At 42.0% G+C, this 27,995-nt stretch overlaps 1 protein-coding gene across 1 annotated transcript; it reads left to right on the top strand.

The window, feature by feature from the left end:
* Positions 1-1,364: 1,364 nt before the first annotated feature.
* On the top strand, positions 1,365-26,551 carry LOC139420675 (F-box protein 15). Its single transcript, XM_071170895.1, has 12 exons — positions 1,365-1,508; positions 1,799-1,975; positions 7,195-7,299; positions 7,402-7,474; positions 12,281-12,447; positions 22,389-22,589; positions 22,770-22,899; positions 23,183-23,265; positions 24,386-24,531; positions 24,962-25,086; positions 25,261-25,419; positions 25,546-26,551. Exons 1-12 carry the CDS (start codon positions 1,399-1,401, stop codon positions 25,654-25,656), a joined length of 1,587 nt encoding a protein of 528 aa, XP_071026996.1. The 5' UTR covers positions 1,365-1,398; the 3' UTR covers positions 25,657-26,551.
* The last annotated feature ends 1,444 nt before the right edge of the window (positions 26,552-27,995 follow it).

Here is a 27,995-nt window from a genome sequence, read left to right as displayed (position 1 = left end):
ATATTTAACTGTTTAACTTATTTTGCCAAATAATTTATAATCAAAGCAAACAAAGTCGGTGATAAGGTGTCTCCTTGTTTTACACCCGAGGGTGTGGGAAACCAATCTGTACGATATTCATTAACACGCACACAAGCAATTGGTACTTTGTAAAGAGACTGGATTGCTTGATAAAATTTCTCATCAACCCCTGTCTTTAACAAACTATAGGTTAAAAGATCCCTATTTACGCAATCAAAAGCTTTCTGGAAATCAATGAAACATGCAAAAGTATGCTTCTCTTCAGGTAATCTATTTCTGATTATTGTACAGACCAAGAAGATATGATCTATACAGGCTCTGGATTTACCAAAACCATTTTGTTCTTCTGCCAGAATGTTTTGGTCCTCCAAAAATGTAATTAGCCTATTGTTGAGGATGGATGAATATAATTTATAAACCGTACTTAATAAACGTATGCCTCTATAGTTCAGTGGCACTCTGGGTAATTTTTTGAAGATTTGGGAATGGGATTCACTATAGACTTATACCAAGTGAATTGCAGTATACTGTACTCAAAACATATTTGTCTGCAGGTCAAGAAATGCCAAACCCCTAGGAGGCAGTGTGTTCAAAACTTTAGACATGCCACAATAGAGATCCTATTAAATTACTAGAGGGATATGTCATAAACCCTGTAAGCTCCATAATGGGGTTGAAAATGGCAGCCATCTTGGTCAGGGAGAAATCCAAAAACAGTCTAATTGGAAGGAATGGTAGAGGCATAGGTGATGTATTTCCTGCTTTTACTTATGCAGGAAAATAAAAGTAAGGCATGTGATGTATCAGAAATGGTGTCATGGAATTATAGTCGACCTAAAATATTGTCATATAATTATAAATACAGTTTATATGGGTTTTATACAAATGTGCTGTATAAATAGCCTCTAAAATATATGGAAACAGACCAATGTCTCAGATTTTGTTTTCTTGGAAAGCTGTGAGTGCTATTATATGATACAATATTCAGTACTTGATGCATTAACAACTTGTCCTATCATCAACTGATTTCAGCCAGTGTATGGTTGTGGATTGACTGCATTGTTTGAATGGAATGTTGGAATATTAGCAGTTCATTTGAAACATTAATGGAATCATTCCTCTATAACTGTCTGGCTAGCTAGCTAACACACATACAGTGCAGATATATTCTTCACATTTATTGTTTTACACAATATCTCAGCGCCAGCAAACCATGTTTGACCATCTACCTGACCAACATGGCTGACAATAGGAGAACCATAAAAAGGCTAAACCATTCTAGTATTCTAATTCCTATTTCTATGCGTGCAGCCTATCTGTAACCATGACTACTGGACGAAGCTAGACAACTTTTCCGCAGTTTCAGAGAGGGCTTGGATGAAGGCACCGCCAACCGAGGGTAGAGGACCTACAGGCGAAAAGAAGTGCAGAAGTCCTAAAATAAGAAAAATCATGACCACAAAATCCCCGGGCACGAGCCCTCAAAGGTGGGTATAGCGTGGACCGAGTGTCAACAAACGCTGCTCAGACTACCTTAGCTAGCTAACTTACTAATGTAGTACTGTAGTTAATTACAGTTCGCTTACGTAGCTAGCTAACGTTAGCTAGTTACAGAGAAACACCTTTGTTGACTTTTTTGTCAGTTTGCTTTCGAGCTAACTTACTTGTGGTGCATTATGCATATAACTAATGTAAAGCTAGCTAGATACTAGTTGTCTAGTTTGCTAGTTAGTTAGCTGGTTAACTAGCTAAATGTCTTACATCTGTGTCTTTCTAGATGCTTGGCTACCAACAATGCAAAACGTGTGCCACTGACACAGAAAAAGGCCACTGTACCCAGCTGTCCAGTACCAAGCAGGGTACCAACAAAGAGACTCACCTCTCTGCTACCAAGGTCTGCTAGACATGCTGCCAGTGCCAGGCCAGCTGGCTGCACCCAGAACCACATAGAGCAGTAAGTGGGTTGCTGACACAGGAGTTTTGTGGCACCTTAACTGGGGAGGACGGGCTCGGGGTAATGGCGGGAGCGGAATAGGTGGAATGGTATCAAATACACCAAACACATGGTTTCCATGTGTTTGATGCCATTCCATTTCCTCTGTTCCAGCCATTATGAGCCAACATCCCCTCAACAGCCTTCACTGTACACAGGTACTGGTAGTCTTTCCCTAACAGTGAAATGCTTACTTACAGGCCCTAACCAACAGTGCAATTTTTAAGTAAAAAATGGGTAATAGGTGAACAATAGATAAGTAAGGAAATAAAAACAACAGTAAAAAGACAGTGAATAATAACAGAAGCAAGGCTATAACAGTAGCGAGGCTATAACAGTAGCGAGGCTATAACAATAGAGAGGCTGTATACAGTCACCGGTTAGTCGGGCTAATTGAGGTAGTATGTACATGTACAGTTGAAAGCGGAAGTTTACATACACTTAGGTTGGATTCATTAAAACTCGTTTTTCAACCACTCCACAAATGTCTTGTTAACAAACTGTAGTTTTGGCAAGTCGGTTAGGACTTATAATTCACTGTATCACAATTCCAGTGGGTCAGAAGTTTACATACACTAAGTTGACTGTCCCTTTAAAAAGCTTGGAAAATTTCAGAAAATGATGTCATAGGCTAATTGGCATCATTTGAGTCAATTGGAGGTGTACCTGTGGATGTATTTCAAGGCCTACCTTCAGACTCAATGCCTCTTTGCTTGACATCATGGGAAAATCAAAAGAACTCAGCCAAGACCTCAGAAGAAAATTGACCTCCAGAAGTCTGGTTCATGCATGGGAGCAATTTCCAAACGCCTGAAGGTACCACGTTCATCTGCACAAACAATAGTACGCAAGTATGAACCCCATGGGACAACGCAGCCATCATACCGCTCTGGAAGGAGGCGCGTTCTGTGTCCTAGAGATGAAGAAGTGCAAATCAATCCCAGAACAACAGCAAAGGACATTGTGAAGATGCTGGAGGAAACGGGTACAAAGTGTCTATATCCACAGTAAAACGAGTCCTATATCGACATAACCTGAAAGGAAATGTCCTCTGGTCTGATGAAACAAAAATAGAACTGTTTGGCCATAATGACCATCGTTATGTTTGGAGGAAAAAGGCGGAGGCTTGCAAGCAGAAGAACACCTTCCCCACCGTGAAGCATGGGGCTGGCAGCATCATGTTGTGGGGGTGCTTTGCTGCAGGAGGGACTGGTGCACTTCACAAAATAGATGGCGCATCATGAGGAAGGAAAATTATGTGGATATATTGAAGCAACATCTCAAGACATCAGTCAGGAAGTTAAAGCTTGGTAACAAATGGGTCTTCCAAATGGACAATGACCCCAAGCATACTTCCAAAGTTGTGGCAAAATGGCTTGAGGACAACAAAGTCAAGGTATTGGAGTGGCCATCACAAAGCCCTGACCTCAGTCCTATAGAAAATTTGTGGGCAGAACTGAAAAAGCATGTGCGTGCAAGGAGGCCTACAAACCTGACTCCGTTAACCAGCTCTGTCAGGAGGAATGGGCCAAAATTCACCCAACTTATTGTGGGAAGCTTGTGGAAGGCTACCCGAAACGTTTGACCAAATTTAAACAATTTAAAGGCAATGCTACCAAATACTAATTGAGTGTATGTAAACTTCTGACCCACTGGGAATGTGATTAAAGAAATAAAAGCTGAAAGAAATCATTCTCTACTATTATTCTGACATTTCACACTCTTCAAATAAAGTGGTGATCCTAACTGACCTAAGACACAGAATTTTTACTCTGATTAAATGTCAGGAATTGTGAAAAACTGAGTTTAAATGTATTTGGCTAAGGTGTATGTAAACTTCCGACTTCAACGGTAGGTATGGTTAAAGTGACTATGCATATATGATAAGCAGAGAGAAGCAGTAGCATAAAAGAGGGGTTGGTGGGTGGCGGGACACAATGCAGATAGTTTGGGTAGCCAATGTGTGGGGGCACCGGTTAGTCGGGCTAATTGAGGTAGTATGTACATGAATGTTTAATTTAAAGTGACTGTGCATATATGGTAAACAGAGAGTAGCATCAGTGTAAAGAGGGGTTGGGGGGGCACACAATGCAAATTGTCCGGGTAGCCATTTAATTACCTGTTCAGGAGTCTTATGGCTTAAAACCTGTTGAAGCCTTTTGGTCCTAGACTTGGTGCTCCGGTAATAGAGAGAACAGTCTATGACTGGGGTGCGTGGGGGTCTTTGACAATTTTTATGTCCTTCCTCTGACACCACCTGGTATAGAGGTCCTGGATGGCAGGCAGCTTAGCCCCGGTGATGTACTGGGCCGTACGCACTTCCCTCTGTAGTCCCTTGCGGTCGGAGACTGGGCAGTTGCCGTACCAGGCAGTGATGCAACCAGCCAGAATGCTCTTGATGTTGCAGCTGTAGAACCTTTTGAGGATCTCAGGACCCATGACAAATCTTTTTAGTTTCCTGAGGGGGAATAGGCTTTGTCGTGCCCTCTTTACGACTGTCTTGGTGTGTTTGGACCACTCTAGTTTGTTGGTGATGTGGACACAAAGGAACTTGAAGCTCTCAACCTGCTCCACTACAGCCCCGTCGATGAGAATGGGGGTGTGCTCGGTCCTCCTTTTCCTGTAGTCCACAATCATCTCCTTAGTCTTGGTTACGTTGAGGGATAGGTTGTTATTCTGGCACCACCCAGCCAGGTCTCTGACCTCCTTCTTATAGGCTGTCTCGTTGTTGTCGGTGTGCAGGCCTACCACTGTTGTGTCGTCTGCAAACTTAATGATGGTGTTGGAGTCTTACCTGGTCACGCAGTCGTGGGTAAACAGGGAGTACAGAAGGGGCATGAACACGCACCCCTGAGGGGCTCCAGTGTTGAGGATCAGCGTGGCAGATTTGTTGCTATCTACCCTCACCACCTGGGGGCGCCCCGTCAGGAAATCCAGGATCCAGTTGCAGAGGGAGGTGTTTAGTCCCAGGATCCTTAGCTTAGTAATGAGCTTTGAGGGTACTATGTTTTTGAACGCTGAGCTGTAGTCAATGAATAGCATTGTCACGTAGGTGATCCTTTTGTCCAGGTGGGAAAGGGCAGTGTGGAGTGCAATAAAGATGGCATTATCTGTGGATCTGTTTGGGCGTTAAGCGAATTGGAGTGGGTCTAGGGTTTCTTGGATAATGGTGTTGATGTGAGCCATGACCATCCTTTCCTCAGATGTGAAACCTTTTAATCCAGAAATATTTCAGCTGCAATTGATTCATCACTATAAAAGAGACACAGTCCACTTTCTTCACATGAATAATGTTTGGTTCTTGCTCGTTATTCACTGCCACCAGAACTTCAGAGATACTCATTCTTTCTACCCTTTTGACCGCCTCTGCATAGGAGACTCAGCTACCCTGAGTTTGGAAACCTCAGTCTCTTTCACCCTATTCAGGTATTCCAAGAATGTCGCCACATGTTCTCCACTACAGTTACAACGCCTTGCTCTTTGACTGTTATCTTCTGCTACACATTCAGAAACCCCTTCAAAGTGATCTTTCTCACATCTCGGGCTTTTTCTTACTGGGGACACTTTCTACATGTCCAAACATTTTAAAACGATGACATTGCAAAGACCTGGATATAAAAGCTCTGACTGGATAGGACATAGTTCACTGGGGTCAGGTGGGACTCCACATCAAAAACACAAGAGCAGATGAACTCTTCTCTTTCCTGCCATTAACCAAACAATTCATCCTACGTTCATTGACCACTTCCAAGAATATTCTTCAGTACATCAATGTCAATTTTCTTTCAAGACTCCAGAAATTACTCCCTTGACAGGTGCCCTTTTCTGTAGCTCAAAACATGACACATCATAATCACAAACTTGCCTGAGACCCAACAAAAAAAATCAATTTTTGTGATCTTCACCAACTTTACTTTACCGAGAGCTTTCATATATCAACGGATTCCCCACGTTTTGGCACCAATACTCCCAGAAAATGTAGTCGCACCAGATATATGATGGGGTATTATCAACACTAGTTTCCTTTCCCCCTTCAATTTAGCTTCTTTTACCATTATTTTGTACAAAAGTCCTTTCTTCCTCACTTCCACCGCTATCCGATTCAAGTTCCACATCCTCTTCCCGCCATCTTCTCCATCATTTGTTACAGTAGCTAGCAAACTACTTCGACACTTAATTAATGTGTAACAGAGTGTAGGTGCCTCGTGCATTACAGTAATCATCATGTGATTTGGAAGTGTGAGCTTTGGTCCATTTGAATTAATTGTTTGCATGCTCTGATTGGTTGCAGGTATGACAAGAATGCACCTCCACCTGTTTCCTATGATCCATGTCCTGTTCTGTAATCTGCAGAGAGAAAGGGCAGAGTTGCTACTGTCTCCAAGTCCCACGGTTAGAATTGAAATTAGAATAAATGTATTTTATACAGTATTTTATTTAATTCTTGGTGTTCATAAACAGTTGACAAATCTATCCAGTCTGTGTTTGTATTAATGTGTTAGCTGTAAGTATCCTGAGTACAACGTGTTTGGCTGTGTGGACTTGGAAACAGCTAGGTACGAAACGTGGTGATGCATTCAAATTATTTTTGACTCACATTTCTGTAAAAAAAAATCCAAACATTCCCTTTACAAGTCATGTTGAATAATGTTGAATAAACTTCATTTGAACCTACTTTGCCGATTGTCTGTGGTTTTGGTCGATTAACTTTACAAAATATCCACAGGAAACTGTTATTAACCCGACATGAAAACGCATCTCTCTGTGTGATAATCAAGATTTGTTTGCTCCTGACCAAAGGCGCATGCACAAGACGGAAGTACAGGCGGCGCATGCATGTAACCGAAGTCTGCATGTGTTTACATGGTTTTGAGCATGTGCCAGGTGATATACATTTAAACGGCAGTACCGGCGCTCTAAATGTTGGGTGAGCAATACTTTCCTGTGGATATTTTGTCTCAAATTTCAAGCGGCTGAAGGACAAACCGGTAGAGTAAGTTCAAATGTAATGTTATTAAATATTCTGGGTTGTATGGAAAACTTTGACAATTTTGCATTGCTGTTTTAAACTTGATCAAGTATTGATATAAAATTATATTTATTAGGCAAGGAGACAGCTAGCAAGTGCCCAGTTCATGCCTTTTTTTGACCCAGCCTTATTGTAATTTGTGTTCTATTAGTCTGCCACCTGAGATTCTAATGAAGATCCTGTGGAACCTGGATGCCTCTTCTCTCTACTGCATTGGCTACGTCAACAAGCTATTATATAAGCTGGCCAAAAACAAGTAAGGATACTTTATATCCGGAGGCAGTAAGACTCTTCTTCACTATCTATTGACCCTATTCAATCACATAATAGTTGAATATGTTGTCTAATTTTCTTGCAGTGCAATGTGGCGTAAAATCTATTCTGCAAAATATGGGGAGAGTAAGAAATTGAAGGCCAAGCACATGGACGAGGTTCAGTATAATTTCAATTGAATAACACTTTTAATTATCCCACTAGGGACAAAGTAGAGGGCAAGCTTGCAAAGCAGTGTGAATTCAAATACAAGAAGCAGATACAAACATGCACAGCATACATATTACACACTACTTATTTACTTTACAACATTAAATATTTACATACCCAATCTACACTGAGTGTACAATACATTAGGAACACCTTCCTAACATTGAGTTGCACACCCTTTTGCCCTCAGAACAGCCCAATTCTTAGGTGCATGGTCTCTACAAGGTGTTGAAAGCATTCTACAGGGGTGCTGGCCCATGTTGACTCCAATGCTTCCCACAGTAGTGTCAAGTTGGCTGGATGTCCTTTTGGTGGTGGACCATTCTTGAAACACACAGGAAACTGTTGAGTGTGAAAAACCCAGCAGCATGGCACTTCTTGACACATTCAATCCGGTGCACCAGTTCTTGACACACTCAATCCGATGCGCCTATCACCTACCACCATACCTTGTTCAAATATTTTGTCTTGCCCATTCACCCTCTGAATGGCACACATACACAATCCATGTCTCAATTGTCTCAAGGCTTAAAAATATTTCTTTAACCTGTCTCCTCCCCTTCATCTACACTGATTTGAAGTGGATTTAACAAGTGATATCAATAAGGGATCATAGCTTTCACCTGGATTCTACCTGCTTTCACCTGCGAAACTACCTGCCCTCCACAGGACACCTACAACACCCGATCACAGGAAGCCAAAAAAGATCATCAAGAACAATAACCACCCGAGCCACTGTCTATTGACCCCACTTCCATCCAGAAGGCGAGGTCAGTACAGGTGCATCAAAGCTGGGACCGAGAGATTGAAAAACAGCTTATATCTCAAGGCCATCAGACTGTTAAACAGCCATCACTAGCACAGGGAGGCGGCTGCCTACCTACACACTTGATATCATTAGCCACTTTAATAAATGGAACACTAGCCACTTTAAGAATGTTTACATATCTCGCATTACTCATCTCATATGTACACTGCTCAAAAAAATAAAGGGAAAACAACACAATGTAACTCCAAGTCAATCACACTTCTGTGAAATCAAACTGTCCACTTAGGAAGCAACACTGATTGACAAATTTCACATGCTGTTGTGCAAATGGAATAGACAACAGGTGGAAATTATAGGCAATTAGCAAGACACCCCCAATAAAGGAGTGGTTCTGCAGGTGGTGACCACAGACCACTTCTCAGTTCCTATGCTTCCTGGCTGATGTTTTGGTCACTTTTGAATGCTGGCGGTGCTTTCACTCTAGTGGTAGCATGAGACGGAGTCTACAACCCACACAAGTGGCTCAGGTAGTGCAGCTCATCCAGGATGGCACATCAATGCGAGCTGTGGCAAGCATGGAGGCGCTACCAGGAGACAGGCCAGTACATCAGGAGACGTGGAGGAGGCCGTAGGAGGGCAACAACCCAGCAGCAGGACCGCTACCTCCGCCTTTGTGCAAGAAGGAGCAGGAGGAGCACTGTCAGAGCCCTGCAAAATGACCTCCAGCAGGCCACAAATGTGCATGTGTCTGCTCAAACGGTCAGAAACAGACTCCATGAGGGTGGTATGAGGGCCCGACGTTCACAGGTGGGGGTTGTGCTTACAGGACGTTTGGCATTTGCCAGAGAACACCAAGATTGGCAAATTCGCCACTGGTGCCCTGTGCTCTTCACAGATGAAAGCAGGTTCACACTGAGCACATGTGACAGACGTGACAGAGTCTGGAGACGCCGTGGAGAACGTTCTGCTGCCTTCAACATCCTCCAGCATGACCGGTTTGGCGGTGGGTCAGTCATGGTGTGGGGTGGCATTTCTTTGGGGGGCCGAACAGCCCTCCATTTGCTCGCCAGAGGTAGCTTGACTGCCATTAGGTACCGAGATGAGATCCTCAGACCCCTTGTGAGACCATATGCTGGTGCGGTTGGCCCTGGGTTCCTCCTAATGCAAGACAATGCTGGTGTGTGTCAGCAGTTCCTGCAAGAGGAAGGCATTGTGGCTATGGACTGGCCCGCCCGTTCCCCAGACCTGAATCCAATTGAGCACATCTGGGACATTGTGTCTCGCTCCATCCATAGACTGTCCAGGAGTTGGCGGATGCTTTAGTCCAGGTCTGGGAGGAGATCCCTCAGGAGACCATCTGCCACCTCATCAGGAGCATGCCCAGGCGTTGTAGGGAGGTCATACAGGCACGTGGAGGCCACACACACTACTGAGCCTCATTTTGACTTGTTTTAAGGACATTACATCAAAGTTGGATCAGCCTGTAGTGTGGTTTTCCACTTTAATTTTGAGTGTGACTCCAAATCCAGACCTCCATGGGTTGATAAATTTGATTTCCATTGATAATTTTTGTGTGATTTTGTTGTCAGCACATTCAACTATGTAAAGAAAAAAGTATTTAATAAGAATATTTAATTCATTCAGATCTAGGATGTGTTATTTTAGTGTTCAGTGTATATACTGTATCCTACACTATTGCATCTTGCTGTCGCTCTTGCTGCTTGTGAGTCTCTGATCCACCTCTACGCAGACAACACCATTCTGTATACTTCTGGCCCTTCTTTGGACACTGTGTTAACTACCCTCCAGACGAGCTTCAATGCCATACAACTCTCCTTCCGTAGCCTCCAACTGCTCTTAAAAACAAGTCAAACTAAATGCATGCTCTTTATCCGATCGCTGCCTACACCTGCCCGCCCGCCCAGCATCACTACTCTGGACTGTTCTGACTTAGAATATGTGGACAACTACAAATACCTAGGTGTCTTGTTAGACTGTAAACTCTCCTTCCAGACTCACATCAAACATCTCCAATCCAAAATGTAATCTAGAATCGGCTTCCTATTTCGCAACAAAGCATCCTTCACTCATGCTGCCAAACATACCCTCGTAAAACTAACCATCCTACCGATCCTCGACTTTGGCGATGTCATTTACAAAATAGCCTTCAACACCCTACTCAACCAATTGGATGCAGTCTTTCACAGTCCGTTTTGTCACCAAAGCCCCATATACTACCCACCACTGCGACCTGTACGCTCTCGTTGACTGGCCCTCGCTTTATACTCATCACCAAACCCACTGGTTCCAGGTCATCTACAAGACCCTGCTAGGAAAAGTCCCATCCTTATCTCAGCTCGCTGGTCACCATAGCAGCACCCACCCATAGCACGCGCTCCAGCAGGTGTATTTCACTGGTTACCCCCAGGGCCAATTCCTCCTTTGGCCGCCTCTCCTTCCAGTTCTCTGCTGCCAATGACTGGAACGAACTACAAAAATCTCTGAAACTGGAAACACTTATCTCCCTCACCACCTTTAAGCACCAGCTGTCAGAGCAGCTCACAGATCACTGCACCTGTACATAGCCCATCTATAAATAGCCCAAACAATTACTTCATCCCCTACTGTATTTATTTGTTTATTTTGCTCCCTTGCACCCCAGTATTTCTACTTTGCACATTCACCAACTGCAAATCTACAATTCCAGTGTTTTTAATTGCTATATTGTATTTACTTCGCCACCGTGGCCGATTTATTGCCTTTACCTCCCTTATCTCACCTAATTTGCTCACATTGTATATAGACTTGTTTTTGTACTGTATTATTGACTATGTTTGTTTTACTCCATGTGTAACTCTGTGTTGTTGTATGTGTCAAACTGCTTTGCTTTATCTTGGCCAGGTCACAGTTGTAAATGAGAACTTGTTCTCAACTTGACTACCTGGTTAAACAAAGGTAAAAAAAAAAAAAAAATCTTAGCCTCTCTCACTGCTCATCCATATATTTTATACATATATTCTTATCCCATTCCTTTACTAGATTGTGTATTAGGTTTTGTTGTGGAATTGTTGATATTACCTGTTAGATACTGCTGCATTGTCGAATCTAGAAGCATAAGCATTTCGCTACACTCGCAATAACATCTGCTAACCATGTGTATGTGATAGGATTGCAGTCAGAAACTTCCAGAAATTTTCTGGAAATGTTCCATGGGAAGTTAAGCCCGGGAGTTTGGGGAATTTTGCTTAAATTCATCAAAAGAGCCATCCTCAACAAGATTGGAAAGTGACAGTGAAGACGAGGCCTCAGAGTCTGATGTTCAAGAGGTGGACATTGAGGAAGTTCAGGGAGAAGACATGGAAGACAACCAAAGCTTAGTTTCTAGATTATCATTTTATGTTGAAAATGTTTTTGGGAGATGCGATGGATCATTGGGTATCATTCAATATTCCCTTTATTTTGTTGTTCAGTGAAATCCTTCCATGTGAAGAGTCAACTCATTTAGTTCAAGTTCAATTAGTAACTACATTTATTTTCCATTTGGAATGATTTAATAATTTGCTATGACGTCTACTTATTAAGATAAGGTAAAATGTTGATGTTTCTGTCTCCATATGATATGGTAAATATATCCAATGCAAAAAACATCTACATTTAAATGATATTAATATTAATTTGCGTATATTCCTGTTAATTCCCACAGAAAGTTTCCACCTCAGAATATTCCCCAAAATGTGCAACCCTAGTATGTGACCAATAAAATTGGATTTGATTCACCTGATCAGTCTATGTCATGGAAAGAGCAGGTGTTTCTAATGTTTTGTACTCACAGTGTATATACATAATACAGCAGTTTTTTTCCCCTCAATGTATTGAGTATGTGAATGGTTCATGATTTAGTATGTAAGTGAATACTGTATGCTTGTATGTACTAATATAGCATTATGAACCAAATGTATTATCATGTGTCTGGTCCTCCATTCAGGTTGTGGAGAAGCTGAGTGTGATGAAAGTTCATGAGAGACCAGGGGGCTACTGGAGAAGGCTGTACTTTAGGACCGTAGCTGGCTACAACCACACTAAGTGGTTGAAGGAGCTGAGAACCATCAATCCCTTCACAGGCCTTCCCAGCCACACAGAGAGAGTCCTCAGGTTAGTAACTGTACTGGCTCTGTAGCTGAGGCTACACTGTAGGTACAGAAACAAACAGACTCCAATACCAGTATTGTCAGAACATACTATTTGAAACTCACGAGCCAGAATGCCTTACATAGCCCAAACAATATGTCATGTTTGGGCTATGCAATACCTTTGTTAAAGGTCCAATGCAGTCGTTTTTATCTCAATATCAAATCATTTCTGTCTAACGATTGAAGTACTGTAAAACGTGTTTTAATCGCAGTCTCAAATAGTCACCGGTCCCTTTTAATAGCTGGCCAACCGCACGCTGTAGCAAATACACGCCTGGGTCTAAATTAATAGTTTACGACGTTACCATTGAATTACCATTAATTGTTTACAAGGTTTAATGTTTTTATTTGTTACATTAAATAATTCAGTAATGACTCAAAAAAATGAAGGCAGTCATCCATTTTTATCGCGAGTATGAAGCTGCTAACCATTGGCTGCTTGAAAAAGAAAAGGAGAGCCGCACACTAACCTAATATCCAACATCTTCGTCTGGGTTTATTGACAAACACTGCGGGTCACTAGTTTATATAGTGTCAAAGGACACGTGTCTGTAATCATGGCCAGGTGTGGCCTGATATCATTGGTTAATTCTCAGATATAAGAATAACATACAAAAAACATGAATGGATAGCATACGATCATAGATACAATTTGGCTACATAGGCCTACAAACTATTAGTTTGTAGAACAAAAGAGGGAGAACTGACTTGCCTAGTTAAATAAAGGTAAAATATATATATTTTTAAATGAATGGCTTCATATCAAAGTCTACGTTGAGACCGAAGGGAGCAAGGGTCTTAAAATGAAAGATCCAGACAGCCTCTCGTTTAGCAAATAATTGTTGAGGTCACCCCCGCTCCTAGGGAGGGTGACATGTTCAATGCCGATATAGCGTAGGGACGAAATCGAGTGGTTCGCTTCCAAAAAGTGGGCCGCAACTGGGTAAATCGAGTTTTGCACCTAATGGTGCTCCGAGATTCGTACTTTTAATTTGCGCTCGCCCACATCAATTTTATAAGATAAATAAATGCCTTAGTGGAGCACATGATAACACCTTTGATTGGGATCTGTTTCCCTGTTTTGGGGGTGTTTTGAAGGATCTACATTTGTAAGTTCCATTACACTTGTAGTTTCCAGCCATTGGCTGCTAACAGCTGAGAACACCTAGCACAAAAAGAGTCTACTTCGGGAGTACAGATTGTGGTACAAATCCCCAGACATCAGCTGATTGACCTCTAGTGGCGAAAGTTTAAAAAAAAAAAAAAAAAAAAAGTTGTTTAGCAGATGTTATTGCGGGTGTAGCGAAAGAGGAAAATAATTATCCTGTCAAGGAAAAGTTTTTCCCGAAATAGAGGAATATTAAGACAAAATAAATGTGACACAAGCTAGGTTTCCATCCAATTGGTGACAGATTTTCATGCGAATATCCTAAAATCCACATAAAGAAAATCTGTGCATTTTCCCACCAGTGGTGTGTTTCAGGTTGTGGATAAAAAATCAGCGTGTGATGTCCTAGTGCACACAATGTACTTTTTCATTTTCATGGACTGAATAAAATTTTAAAGTCCAATGTGTTTCCATCGCATTTTCATCTCTACCGATAGGTTTGTCGCAAATGTGCCTACTCTAGTCTTACGTGCGCTCTAGCCAACAGCTCGCAGATACAGTCTACATGTTGAGATTATTATTATTCTGGATAAGAAGGAGAATATTTGTATTTGTCAAACGGTAGTCAAGCATCGATCATCATGTCACCAGAATAAGACCCTCAATATTTATCACCTTGCACTTTCACCACCCTGTGAAGTTCATCACTTATTTAGTCTGTAGCCTAATATACTGCATATCCTGAGTTGTAATGGGAAGACCACACACCATATCCTCGCGTGACTCCAAGTTGACTTCAATATGATGGCTGTTATATCAATATTTGCGCATAAAGGTTTTTCCACCTTAATTTGATGACATTATTAATTGTACAGACACAAATCGATCCCACCATGTCAAATTAACAAATGATCTGTCTGCATTTCAATCACATCTTTCTGGATTAGTTTTTCTACGATATGTAACTGTGGTTGTAAATGTGGTTACAGTGTGTAAATGATAACACATTAGTGCAGGAAATGAAGAAATGTATTAAAATGCTGGAAGTGAATGCTGGAATTAAACAATTAAAGATGCACTACGCAGAAATCGCTCCGCTATTTCCTGGTTGCAAAAAAATCGAATAGTTTGCCTAATTTCTGTTTGTGACAAAACAAGGAAGTATAGTGTAGAATCATTTTACCATCTAAACCCACTGAAATATATTTTCCATAACCAAAAATTGTGTATTTTCAGCTGTTTGAAGCTGGTGTACAAAATCGAAAGTAAAACTAAACTTAAACATAGAAGCATAAAAATACGTAGAACAGATCTACCACTTCTTAGACTTGCTTTCAATGAGAATGCTAGAAATGTGTTATAGATGTATGTGAATTTGGTCTGGTCACCCAAAAAGTTACATATTGCAGCTTTAGCTATGCAAATGTTTAACGGTACCTTACTGTGTTTGCTTTAAAATAAAATGCTTAGGCTTAGCAAGGAGTAATTTCTCAAGCAAAATTTTTGCTAGGGCTGTCTGGGAGTGTTTTGAGTGAGGAGGGGAAAATTGAAAACTAGCTGTTATTGGCAGAGGGGTTTGGAATTGTCTTATTGGTACAGTGCCTTGCGAAAGTATTTGGCCCCCTTGAACTTTGCGACCTTTTGCCACATTTCAGGCTTCAAACATAAAGATATAAAACTGTATTTTTTTGTGAAGAATCAACAACAAGTGGGACACAATCATGAAGTGGAACGACATTTATTGGATATTTCAAACTTTTTTAACAAATTAAAAACTGAAAAATTGGGTGTGCAAAATTATTCAGCCCCTTTACTTTCAGTGCAGCAAACTCTCTCCAGAAGTTCAGTGAGGATCTCTGAATGATCCAATGTTGACCTAAATGACTAATTATGATAAATACAATCCACCTGTGTGTAATCAAGTCTCCGTATAAATGCACCTGCACTGTGATAGTCTCAGAGGTCCGTTAAAAGCGCAGAGAGCATCATGAAGAACAAGGAACACACCAGGCAGGTCCGAGATACTGTTGTGAAGAAGTTTAAAGCCGGATTTGGATACAAAAAGATTTCCCAAGCTTTAAACATCCCAAGGAGCACTGTGCAAGCGATAATATTGAAATGGAAGGAGTATCAGACCACTGCAAATCTACCAAGACCTGGCCGTCCCTCTAAACTTTCAGCTTATACAAGGAGAAGACTGATCAGAGATGCAGCCAAGAGGCCCATGATCACTCTGGATGAACTGCAGAGATCTACAGCTGAGGTGGGAGACTCTGTCCATAGGACAACAATCAGTCGTATATTGCACAAATCTGGCCTTTATGGAAGAGTGGCAAGAAGAAAGCCATTTCTTAAAGATATCCATAAAAAGTGTTGTTTAAAGTTTGCCACAAGCCACCTGGGAGACACACCAAACATGTGGAAGAAGGTGCTCTGGTCAGATGAAACCAAAATTGAACTTTTTGGCAACAATGCAAAACGTTATGTTTGGCGTAAAAGCAACACAGCTGAACACACCATCCCCACTGTCAAACATGGTGGTGGCAGCATCATGGTTTGGGCCTGCTTTTCTTCAGCAGGGACAGGGAAGATGGTTAAAATTGATGGGAAGATGGATGGAGCCAAATACAGGACCATTCTGGAAGAAAACCTGATGGAGTCTGCAAAAGACCTGAGACTGGGACGGAGATTTGTCTTCCAACAAGACAATGATCCAAAACATAAAGCAAAATCTACAATGGAATGGTTCAAAAATAAACATATCCAGGTGTTAGAATGGCCAAGTCAAAGTCCAGACCTGAATCCAATCGAGAATCTGTGGAAAGAACTGAAAACTGCTGTTCACAAATGCTCTCCATCCAACCTCACTGAGCTCGAGCTGTTTTGCAAGGAGGAATGGGAAAACATTTCAGTCTCTCGATGTGCAAAACTGATAGAGACATACCCCAAGCGACTTACAGCTGTAATCGCAGCAAAAGGTGGCGCTACAAAGTATTAACTTAAGGGGGCTGAATAATTTTGCACGCCCAATTTTTCAGTTTTTGATTTGTTAAAAAAGTTTTAAATATCCAATAAATGTCGTTCCACTTCATGATTGTGTCCCACTTGTTGTTGATTATTCACAAAAAAATACAGTTTTATATCTTTATGTTTGAAGCCTGAAATGTGGCAAAAGGTTGCAAAGTTCAAGGGGGCCGAATACTTTCGCAAGGCACTGTATTAACTGATTTACTGCATCACCAGGCATACCAAAACTCCATCCCTCCAAAACAGGCCGCAATTTCAGGCAGTCTTTTTAAACAGCTCTTACAAAAAAAGGGGCATTATCATAATTTTCACAACTTCACAGGATTATTCAACCTCATAGTGTGGAAATATATATAAAACACAAAGAAAAATCACATTTTTGACTGCACTGAGCCTTTAAGAACTTATTACACATCAACCAGTTATTTGGCTACTATTTTCTATGCCTGCACCGATATGACATTTTTGGCCAATACCAATATCCAATATTTTCCTTGCCGAAAAAGACAACGTTTTAGCTGCCTTTTAAGCATTCTAGTTCAGTTAAATAGTTAAAAGACACACATGGACGCAGCGGTCAAAGGCACTGCATCTCAGTGCAAGAGGTGTCACTACAGTCCCTGGTTCGAATCCAGACTGTATCACATCCGGCCGTGAATAGGGCGGTGCACAATTGGTCCAGAGTCGTCCGGGTTTGGCCTGTGTAGGCCGTTATTGTAAATAAGAATTTGTTCTTAACTGACTTGCCGAGTTAAATAAAGGTTACACACACCACACTGACCAAAAAGTTATTTTGTTGGTATTTACGTATGTCCCCATCACCAGTAAAACATAATCAAAACCTATTTCTTTCACTTACTTGCTGTGCTGTTTCGTTGTTAATTTGTTCAGTCGTTTCTCATACTATGGAACGCCGTTTGGGTCTGCTATTTAAATAAGCTTGTTGACCAATCAGGACCTGAATATGGCTGCACGTCACATAATATTTTAACGCTTTCATAAATGTTTTACGTAGTTATTACACGTTGATTACACTATCACCCATATTTCATATGTCACAACGATTCATCAAAACGTATGCTGTGATGCTGGTAAAGTTATCTCATGCACCTACAGTGCTGGTCATAAAAAAAAAAGCTAGCTATGGATGCAAAGAATGTTCTTCCCCCAAAACATAGCAAAACGTCAATCTGTTTCAGTAACTATAGTTAGCTAGCTAATTATATAGCTAGGTGTCTTCATCTAAAATAACCCTAATTTATAAGACAGTTCTTATTTGATTAATGGTGGTCAGACCCATCTATGTGAAGCTAGCCACAATAAGGATTAGCCACAATAGTGGACTTTGTGGTTGGACTTCAAAATAAAAGTGTGTTATTGACAGTGACGCAAATGAATACAAATAGCAGAATTATGCCATAATTGAATAGATCATGCTAACGAGGTTGGAATGTTATATAAAATCAACAAAATAAATGTTTTTAATTTGACAAAAATCAGTTGAAATCACACTGGATGTATTATACTTTAGAATAGCATTGGGGACATACTTATTTCACTGTACAGCCTTACCTATGGATTGTGGCTCAATGACATGGGGTATCAGTCTACTCAGTGACACACAGAGAACATTAGCATCGTAGCTCTTATTGCGGGACTCTGAAACAACTGTGAATTTAGCCACATTTATTGTCAACCTATGTGTATTGAACACTATTCCCGAGGAAAAGCAATACTGCGTGGATGTTAACTCTGAGTCTGTTAACTCTGAGGAAGACGTTGGAAAAAAATATTGTGGGTATTGAGTAGACTGTTACCCCATTTCATTGCTTCACATTCCAACCTTGTTTAATATTATCTAGTCTAAATATAGCATGATTCCACCAAATGGAACCTTCTGCATCACTTTCACAGAGGTACTTTTATTTTGAAGGCAAACTGCAAATTCCACTATTGTGCCTAATCGTTATTGTGGCTAGCTTCACAACACATAACCCGGTCTTGTCGAGCATCACTAGCCAGATGAAGCTAGCTGGCTGCTTATAACATTAGCTTTGGGCAACAGGATTAAGTAGCTGGCTAGCTATTTATTTTCATGAACTGAATTTCAATTTCAATAGGTGAACAACTAGCTAGCTAATGGCTATCTGGCTACCAAGCTAATACTTACAACGATTCCTAAATAATGGCTAAGAATAATGAAAATGACTGCAGTTTCTACTGGTCATTGTTTTCAAGCTGGTTGTATTGGTGCTAGCTAGGTACCAAGCTAAGGCTAGCTACCCCAGATGTTGTCGTCGAACAAATAGCTTGCCTTGCACGTGCAAATTCATGACACACAACATTCTATAATAGAAATGTGTTATTTGACGTGTCAAATTAAAAGCTTATTTAACGCTTCAAATAGTGTTATTTGACGTGTGTCTTTTTTGATACGCAAAGACCCAAACGGCGTTCCATTGTATGTCGTGAAGCTAATAGCAGTGACGCTATCACTGTGTAACTCCGGTAGGGCAACATGTGTACCGGGGCTCGACCAGTCGGCGAAAGCCAACATCTCCCATGACAGAGAACGGCTGATTGTCAAGGGCAATGAGTTGTCTAGCTGAAATTGTTTAACTCTTTCAAATAACTGCTCGACTTGATGACTGCTCGATCCACACAGCAGACATTGTGGGCTAGGTTAGGAATGCTGTGTTGCACGTGTAGCGCAAAATTTTACATGCCGTTATTACATAATGTACCTATGTTTATATAGGTACATCAGCTTTGACATCGGTTTTGCGCATCGGCTTTAAAATAGACATCGGGCCGATACTGATGTTGACATTTTTAGCTAATACCGGCCGATTCCGATATGTTCACAGATTTTTATATCGTGCATCCCAAGTATTTACATAGCTATAACACTGTGGGATATCCAGGCTTCATTCAGCGCTGTCAAGGTAATCTCATATTCTCTCTGCCAAGTTAAAAACGGTGTATTTTGAAGCGCTTCCCTGTTATTCGGGGTTCAGGTTAAAGCATGGAGATTAGGGTTGTGGCGAATAGTCAGACAACAAGTAAAGGTATTTTGGGTGCCAGCGTGCGTCTTTCAATCAAGTGCAAGGTGCTACGTGGACTAAATAGGCAAACTAAGCAGTTGAGTTGTTTGTAAAGAAAAGGGCGGGCTGTACATTGATCCTGCTGCTTTGATTGGGTAGAGCGAAGGTGTATTTCTCAGTTCACTCACTTCTCTTCATAACTTCACCTGAATCCGATCACTTCTCACTTGTTTCGGTCTGATCATTTAGATTGCTGCTGCCTCGTGTTAGCCTGCTGCTATGATAAATCAAATGGCGAAGGAAGTTTTGCTAGCCTACCAAGCTATCAATGTGCATAATATCTAACAAGCGGGTAGGGAAAAAATGTGAACTGCACAGGCTGACTAAGTGACAGCAAGCTTGTCTGACCACTGCAAGTTTAGGACACAGACATCCCTCCGCGTGCTGCTCCTAATCTGCAGTTGTTTGGTCTATAAACATGCAGGGGGATAGGTATTTTGACAACATATATTTAGGCATATCCAATCTGACTATCAACTGTCAATTTACAGATCCAATTACGAATACGACTATGGCCATGTCGGCACACCCCTAATGGAGATGATACGAGCCTCCAAAATATAAAACGCCTTGGTCGTTCCACCATCTCCATCTCAGATTGTTCTGAAATTGTTCCTGCAACATTATTTAGTTGAAATATAATTTGATCTGAGATATTACGATAAATGATTGCATCCAGATTGGACATAATCAATTAAATAACATCAGATTTGGACCAACATTTTTTCTAACAATGAGTAAGACATGAAGAATCCAAAGACATGCTCAAAAGCCACCCAAGGACCCACGCCCCGCCCCACACCAATCCCACCCCAACAATGACTATATAGTATCAGTTCTCTATGTCTGACGTGTAGTATGGAGTTGCGGTTCTGAGTATTGTTTCTTCATCCTATGTAAAGTATTCTCAGTTTATTTATTCCTTATTCAGAGAGACTTGTCATTGAAGTTATCACATCCTTCATCCTGATATTACCAGATGTTGACCACTAGAGGGTGCTGTTTCAATTTGGGTCCAATCAATGAGCTTCATTTCTCAGATCAAATTATATTTCAACAAAATGTTGTAGGAATGCTAATCTTATCTGTTTCTAACTACAGAAACGTTTTCATAACAATCTGAGATCAATCCGCTTCCATTTGTTTTTCTCCTCTCTGTTAATGACCTCTCTTATTAAAGCGCAGGGAGGGAGTTTGTGTCTGAAATTAGATCCGTGCTATGGGGAATACCGACAAGAACACACACGGGTGAAAGCTCACTTAGCATTTCCTCTGCTGTTTTAAGCTCTGTTTTTTTAGTTGTTTTTTTTAACCTCTGATTGGAAGCAACGCTGGCACTCAACTTCTGAGTTCCATGGCAGTGGCTGCGGCATATGGAGAAATAATTGTGTTTCTGTTTAAATGAATGACTTGAACCCCCACCCCTCCCTACATCCTCACCTGCCCAGACTATTACCTCTGGAGACCTGTGGGTTCTTGCAATGCAGGAGGTTGCGATTTACCCAGGTAATGATCATTTCAAATGACAACAGTCAGATGAACAAAACAACACAGAGTCAATGGAATTCTCCCAGGGCTTCCTGGCTGTTCGGGTTCTTCGTTTTATTCTGTTATTTAATTTATGTTGGATGATTGGGCCGCTGCCAGCAGACACAGTATACATCATCATGTGGGGGTATCCCTGGGCTGTGTTTGTAGAAAGAACTGGGTCAGAAATGTATCCTAATACATGCGATTTAATTTCAGCTATCTGCAAGTCATTTTGGTTTTAGTGGGTCATTGTCAATGCTGTGATTTCAATAGCCAAAAACACACTGGTTGGTTTCTTCCTTCAAATGCTTTATTGAACAATGAGGGTAGAATGGGAATTTATTTGGCTTACATTGTATGGGCTCAGTCATAAACAGTTTACAGAAAGATAGATATGTTTTCCATTAAGTAATACTGACATAGTCAGAACAATGTATACAGAAACAGTCATCATAATTTGACACATTTTAGAAATCATATCATTGTTGTAGTACTCGAGTCCAAGATTCGGACTTGACTCGGATCCATGTCACAATTTTCATGACTCGTGATTCGACTCGGACTCGACCAGTGATGGCTTGGACCCAGACTCAACCAGTAGTGACTTTGTTGTCAGAAAGTCTCTCTCCCTTGCATTATTCAACATTATAGCTACAACAGCAAATGTCAGATGGCTACTGTATTAGCTGTTCAAAACAGTCATTTATCCAACTTTCTACGTTACAAAATGTATCTTTGACTACTAACAAAGGACTGATGATTCGAGCATAAAGGACTCGGACTTGGACTGGAATGCTAGGGACTCGGACTCGAGATATAGTGACTTGACACTGAATCATGCTTTGTATATTCTATTATGTACATACTCTACTTCTCATAACTTTTTATTTATTTTTTCCTTCTACTTTTTATTACTTATTATGTTTGGACTTCTCTATTTGGTATTTGATTCATGATTGATATTTTACTGCATCGTTGAGGAGGAGGGTTAGCAAGTAAGCATTTCACTGCACCATGTGCACGTGACCAATAAACTTTGTTTTGGCTACATACCGTATTGGAAACTACTAAAATGTATGAAAACCATGTCAGTATCACTTCATTAAATTGTTCTCCTCTTGTCCTCTGCTTCAGAGAGCAGCGTGTGGCCTGGGAGATCACAGTGTGTGACAGGTCGGTCTGTGAGGGGACTTTTGAACAGAGCCACACCTACTACAGTGACTCGTCAGTGACATTGTGCTGGACCAACGGTTCATGGCCCGCCTTCCACCAACTCTCTACCATACAGCTTCACGGTGTCAAGAGAGTTCCCCTCAAATGTCCCAGCGCCATCAAGTGAGTTTGCTTTCTTTCCCTCCTCACCATTTTTTTCTTGTTCCCTCCATCTCCTACCACCCGTGCTTCTAGCCATCCAATATCAAATCATATTTGGGAGGTTTTGGTCCTTTGAGTGAAAAGAGCTCTCGTCTTTCAACTGCCCTCTCCCCTTCCCCCTCTGTCACCTCCACCCTTCAGGCCAGGCTGGAGGTCTCTGATGGCTCAGTTGGATATTGACACCATCTCTAAGAGCAGCCAGGTGATTGGTGGAGACAGACTGGTCAAGTTGGTGCTGCTGTCGCCAGGCATCGTCATCGGCATCTGGAGGGTAGGCCAACATTCACAGTATGTGCTGATGATGAGTTGATCTGTTGCTGATAATGATGGAAGAGGAGAACGATAACGAGGGTGATAATGATGGTATTGGTCTATTCCCCAATGATGATGAGGATAATTCGGAGGGGAAGGAAGATATTGAGTAATGATGGTGTTTCTCTATTCCCTGATGATAATAATTATGATGATCAGGAAGAGGATGATGATTAGGAGGGGAATAATATGATCTTAATGATTGAATAATGATGACGTCTATTCCCCGTTTCTCACCACAGGGCCAGTCGTCCATAGCCTTTGTGATGGCCACCTTCCACTACCACAGGCTGTTGGAAAGGAGTCTCCTGGGCTCGTCTGTTTGGTATGCAGCCCCTGTCTTCCCCCGCCCCCACCCGGGTCCAGGCCATCCGCAACTCTGTATTCACCTTTTTCCATAGCTTTATTACCCACAGATGGCCCGCTGGCTGCTTCAAAGTGTCTTTGAAGACCGATGTCCCCTAACATGACTAAGGGTCAGATTCTTTGTTCCACTATTTAACCTGGAGTTATACATTATTCATATATTATTTTTGCTGCTTATTTGTTAAAAGTACATTAGTCTGTTAGTTTCTAAATAATGCTTGTGTTGTTGCAGTTCCCATTGCCAAGTGTACTCTAGGCACTCTACTCTCAAACTCTTGAGAGTCAAGAAAATAGTTCATTTCAATATTTAACATCTATAAACCAATTTGAGTTCAGCTATTGACAATGATAAACTAATGGCACACAATCAGTCACTTCTTCTGGTCCTCAAATGTACACTTAGGGCCAATGTCAATAACATGCATGATAGTCTCTCCTGGCACAGAGTGGAGGAGAGATTGACTGCATCACTGCTTTGTAAGTAGTATTGACGTGAGGAATGTACCGAAATGTCTGTCCAGTCAGCTAACACACAGCTCAAAAACCCATACATACTCCACAAGACACGCAGTCAGGGGTCTCTTCACAGTCCCCAAGTCAGAACAGAGGCAGGGAAACGCATGGTACTGTATAGAGCAAAGTAACTCGAGGCAAGAAATCAAATAAATTGGAAATAAAACATATAAAACAACAACACAAGGAACAATTCGGACTGTGAAGAGACACACGCACTCCCATGGTTTGTTTAAATGTTATTTTGTTTAATATTTCTGTTGCTGTTCTTTTTTATTAGTGGTCTATATTTTGTCATGTTTTGTGTGGACCCCAGGAAGAATAGCTGCTGCTTCAACAGCTAATGGGGATCCGAATAAAATAAGAAATGTCTAAGATGATTTGTGCCTACTGCACACTGCCTCTACGTTGGTTCTGTGGGTTGATGTGACAGAGCTGTAGACTTGCAGATGGTGTGCTAACTCCCTCTCCTGGTGACAGGTGGGAATGGTCTTATAGGCCTCTGTTTTACATTAATTCTCTCTCGGTCTGTGTCTCTCTCATCTCTCTATCACTTTTTCTCCCAGCCCCTACAACATTCCAGAGAACAGGCCTCTTTTTGACGACGTGGACCCAAACTACGGTCTCCATGGTTACACGCTACACATTACCCTCCACAACACTGTGACGGAGATCATGTCTGGCCACTTCCCTCAGCTCTTCTGCCGGAAAGGTTAATAAACCACTGTCCACAGGGCTCAGGGTTATCATAGTCTCGCGTGGCCGTCCTTCCAAATCTCGTCTCATTGACTCGTCTATTGAAAGTCTGGCGAGCTTAAGTGTTGTATTTTACATTTGAATGGAAGCGCTGGCGTTCATTTTCCATCTAGACACCGTACTCTACCCCTTTGTAGCTTCTTACTGAGGAGAACTTCCCCAGGCGTTCAAACAGAAGGTGAGAAGCCTGGGCTCCTGAGGAGAATGATAGAGTTGGGTTGTTTTTAGGTTAGTGACACTGTTTAATATCAAGTCTACTGAAACTTCCTACAGTACTGTGTGCCCTCGATCAAGTTACTGAGTCAAGTCTTCATTCCTCTGCCTTGTAGTTGCTCTACACAGCTACTTGACCATAGGCTGTTGATGTGGTCCTTGTGGTTATCCAGGTCAGATCAATGAAGGTTTCATCCAGCTGAATGCCATCATCAGGAGTAACCAGTCTCGGCAGACCCCTCTCTCTGCCAGGGTCAGCCTGCCCTGGAGGTCTGATGCTCTGGAGGGGACTGTGAAGGTACAGGAAAGGAACACAGACTCACTTGTTTAGTTTACAGCAACCACCTGTCATAAGGCCTACCTAACGTTGACATAGCAATGAAATAACAGATGGCATAAACCATCAACACTTATTTTTAGCTAAAGCAGCATTTGTCTGTGTTTTTCTCTCTTCTCTCCTCTCTGTGTGTAGAACTGCTGCATGATGAGCCTGACTCTGCTGGATGAGTCCCAGATACCCTTCTGGTGTGTCAGCACGCCTGTCTCCATGGTGCTGGCCAATGAGGAGCCTTTCTCCTATGACTACCAGGGCCAGCACTTCCTGATCAAGTACAAGGATGCAGAGGGAAAGGTGTGTTTTTAGCTTTATTCAACTATCAGTTATTGGCAGATGCTGCCGTGACTTTTGTTTCTCTACCAAAGTGAATAATAATTATACTAATTTATGTATTATATTATTTCATATGATTGTGTGTAGGTACAGATGCACGTGGTGCTGCTGGAGGAACAGAGACAGTTCTTCCTTATTAATCTGGTTGTCTACATCAGCACAGTCAAAGTCAACCAGCACTTTGGGAGAGCCTATTAAGGCGACTGTTTAGGGGGTACTGTAAGTTTGTACTATATGATCTCTGCCTAGTTTTTTAAAGGTACATTTCCCTATGCCTAAAGCTGTTGTGGTGACCATATTACCGCCACACCGGCGGACACGAGTCATGAAGCCAGTCAAATTCTACGTGACCGTTTAGTCACGGTAATTAGACTTCTCCAAGCTCTGATGCTGCTGCTGGTCGTTAGTAGCCTACCAAACGTGCTAACTGCCTGGTACTCAGCACTCATTGTCTCTCTAATCACTCTGACATCAATGCAAATGTATTCGAAAATCTAATCAAACACTCCATGAGAGTCCATCAGCTCATGTTACGCAACATTTCTATAGGCTATGCAATTGTGTGAGAAAACAGCTAATTAAAAGAGGAGGATCCCATCAGCTTTCTATAAGCTAGGCCTACTAAATTTATTTCTCAACTTTCTTAATATTAAGAACATTGCTTAAATTGAAAATAAACCACGGGGAAAAGTGTCCTCCTTTCGCTATTTAAGTGCATAGATAACATGTATTTTTTTCCCACTGCCCGTTTCCATACAGGTGCATGATAATGGTCCATTCTAAATCAAAATAAATGTCACACACATATTATTTAGTATATGTAAAGACAAGATTAAATCAAGAATAGTGAGTGACAATATTAGCCTATCACTTGTGAATTCTAAATTATTACTTGTGAATGATGCCCCCTATGTTTCGAATCATAGTTGCACACCTCGTGTATGTCACAAATCTCACCGAAGATGGTGCCTCTTCCTGTTCGGGTGGTGCTCAGTGGTCGTCGTCGCCGGCCTACTAGCTGCCACCGATCCCCTTTTCTGTTTCATTTAGTTTTGTCTGATTAGTTGCACCTGTTTCTTGTTTTGGTTTTGGGCTTTTTAAATAACAGAAAACAAGTCTGCACAAAAGCCGGCGGGCCTACCTGGTTTAATGTGTGTGATTTCTGTGGAAGTATTTTGTTCTCGAACCGTTTTGTCCTGTTGTTTTGGACTGGGTCTTATTGCGCCCGTGTGTGTGGCGTTGACCGACACTGTTGTTTTGGACTGGGTCTTATTGCGCCCGTGTGTGTGGCGTTGACCGACACTGTTGTTTTGGACTGGGTCTTATTGCGCCCGTGTGTGTGGCGTTGACCGACACTGTTGTTTTGGACTGGGTCTTATTGCGCCCGTGTGTGTGGCGTTGACCGACACTGTTGTTTTGGACTGGGTCTTATTGCGCCCGTGTGTGTGGCGTTGACCGACACTGTTGTTTTGGACTAGGTCTTATTGCTCCCGTGTGTGTGGCGTTGACTGACACTGTTGTTTTGGACTGGGTCTTATTGCTCCCGTGTGTGTGGCGTTGACTGACACTGTTGTTTTGGACTGAGTGTTATTGCTCCCGTGTGTGTGGCGTTGACCGACACTGTTGTTTTGGACTGGGTCTTATTGCTCCCGTGTGTGTGGCGTTGACCGACACTGTTGTTTTGGACTGAGTGTTATTGCTCCCGTGTGTGTGGCGTTGACCGACACTGTTGTTTTGGACTGAGTGTTATTGCTCCCGTGTGTGTGGCGTTGACCGACACTGTTGTTTTGGACTGGGTCTTATTGCTCCCGTGTGTGTGACGTTGACCGACACTGTTGTTTTGGACTGGGTCTTATTGCGCCCGTGTGTGTGGCGTTGACCAACACTGTTGTTTTGGACTGGGTCTTATTGCGCCCGTGTGTGTGGCGTTGACCGACACTGTTGTTTTGGACTGGGTCTTATTGCTCCCGTGTGTGTGGCGTTGACCGACACTGTTGTTTTGGACTGGGTCTTATTGCTCCCGTGTGTGTGGCGTTGACCGACACTGTTGTTTTGGACTGGGTCTTATTGCTCCCGTGTGTGTGGCGTTGACCGACACTGTTGTTTTGGACTGGGTCTTATTGCTCCCGTGTGTGTGGCGTTGACTGACACTGTTGTTTTGGACTGGGTCTTATTGCTCCCGTGTGTGTGGCGTTGACCGACACTGTTGTTTTGGACTGGGTCTTATTGCTCCCGTGTGTGTGGCGTTGACCGACACTGTTGTTTTGGACTGAGTGTTATTGCTCCCGTGTGTGTGGCGTTGACTGACACTGTTGTTTTGGACTGAGTGTTATTGCTCCCGTGTGTGTGGCGTTGACCGACACTATTGTTTTGGACTGAGTGTTATTGCTCCCGTGTGTGTGGCGTTGACTGACACTGTTGTTTTGGACTGAGTGTTATTGCTCCCGTGTGTGTGGCGTTGACTGACACTGTTGTTTTGGACTGAGTGTTATTGCAACCGTGTGTGTGGCGTTGACCGACACTGTTGTTTTGGACTG

Source organism: Oncorhynchus clarkii, chromosome 11 (assembly GCF_045791955.1).
Source record: "Oncorhynchus clarkii lewisi isolate Uvic-CL-2024 chromosome 11, UVic_Ocla_1.0, whole genome shotgun sequence".
NCBI classification, from domain to species: domain Eukaryota; kingdom Metazoa; phylum Chordata; class Actinopteri; order Salmoniformes; family Salmonidae; genus Oncorhynchus; species Oncorhynchus clarkii.
Note: the sequence above shows the minus strand (reverse complement) of the source record. Positions and strands in the feature narration are given on the sequence as shown.

What these genes read in the sequence shown, in the direction of transcription:
- LOC139420675 (XM_071170895.1), top strand. Translation starts at nt 1,399, where the DNA reads ATGAAGGCACCGCCAACCGAGGGTAGAGGACCTACAGGCGAAAAGAAG. An exon ending in TATAAGCTGGCCAAAAACAA is followed by an intron (nt 7,300 to 7,401) that starts GTAAGGATACTT and finishes ATTTTCTTGCAG; the next exon opens with TGCAATGTGGCGTAAAATCT. An exon ending in ACAAGGATGCAGAGGGAAAG is followed by an intron (nt 25,420 to 25,545) that starts GTGTGTTTTTAG and finishes GATTGTGTGTAG; the next exon opens with GTACAGATGCACGTGGTGCT.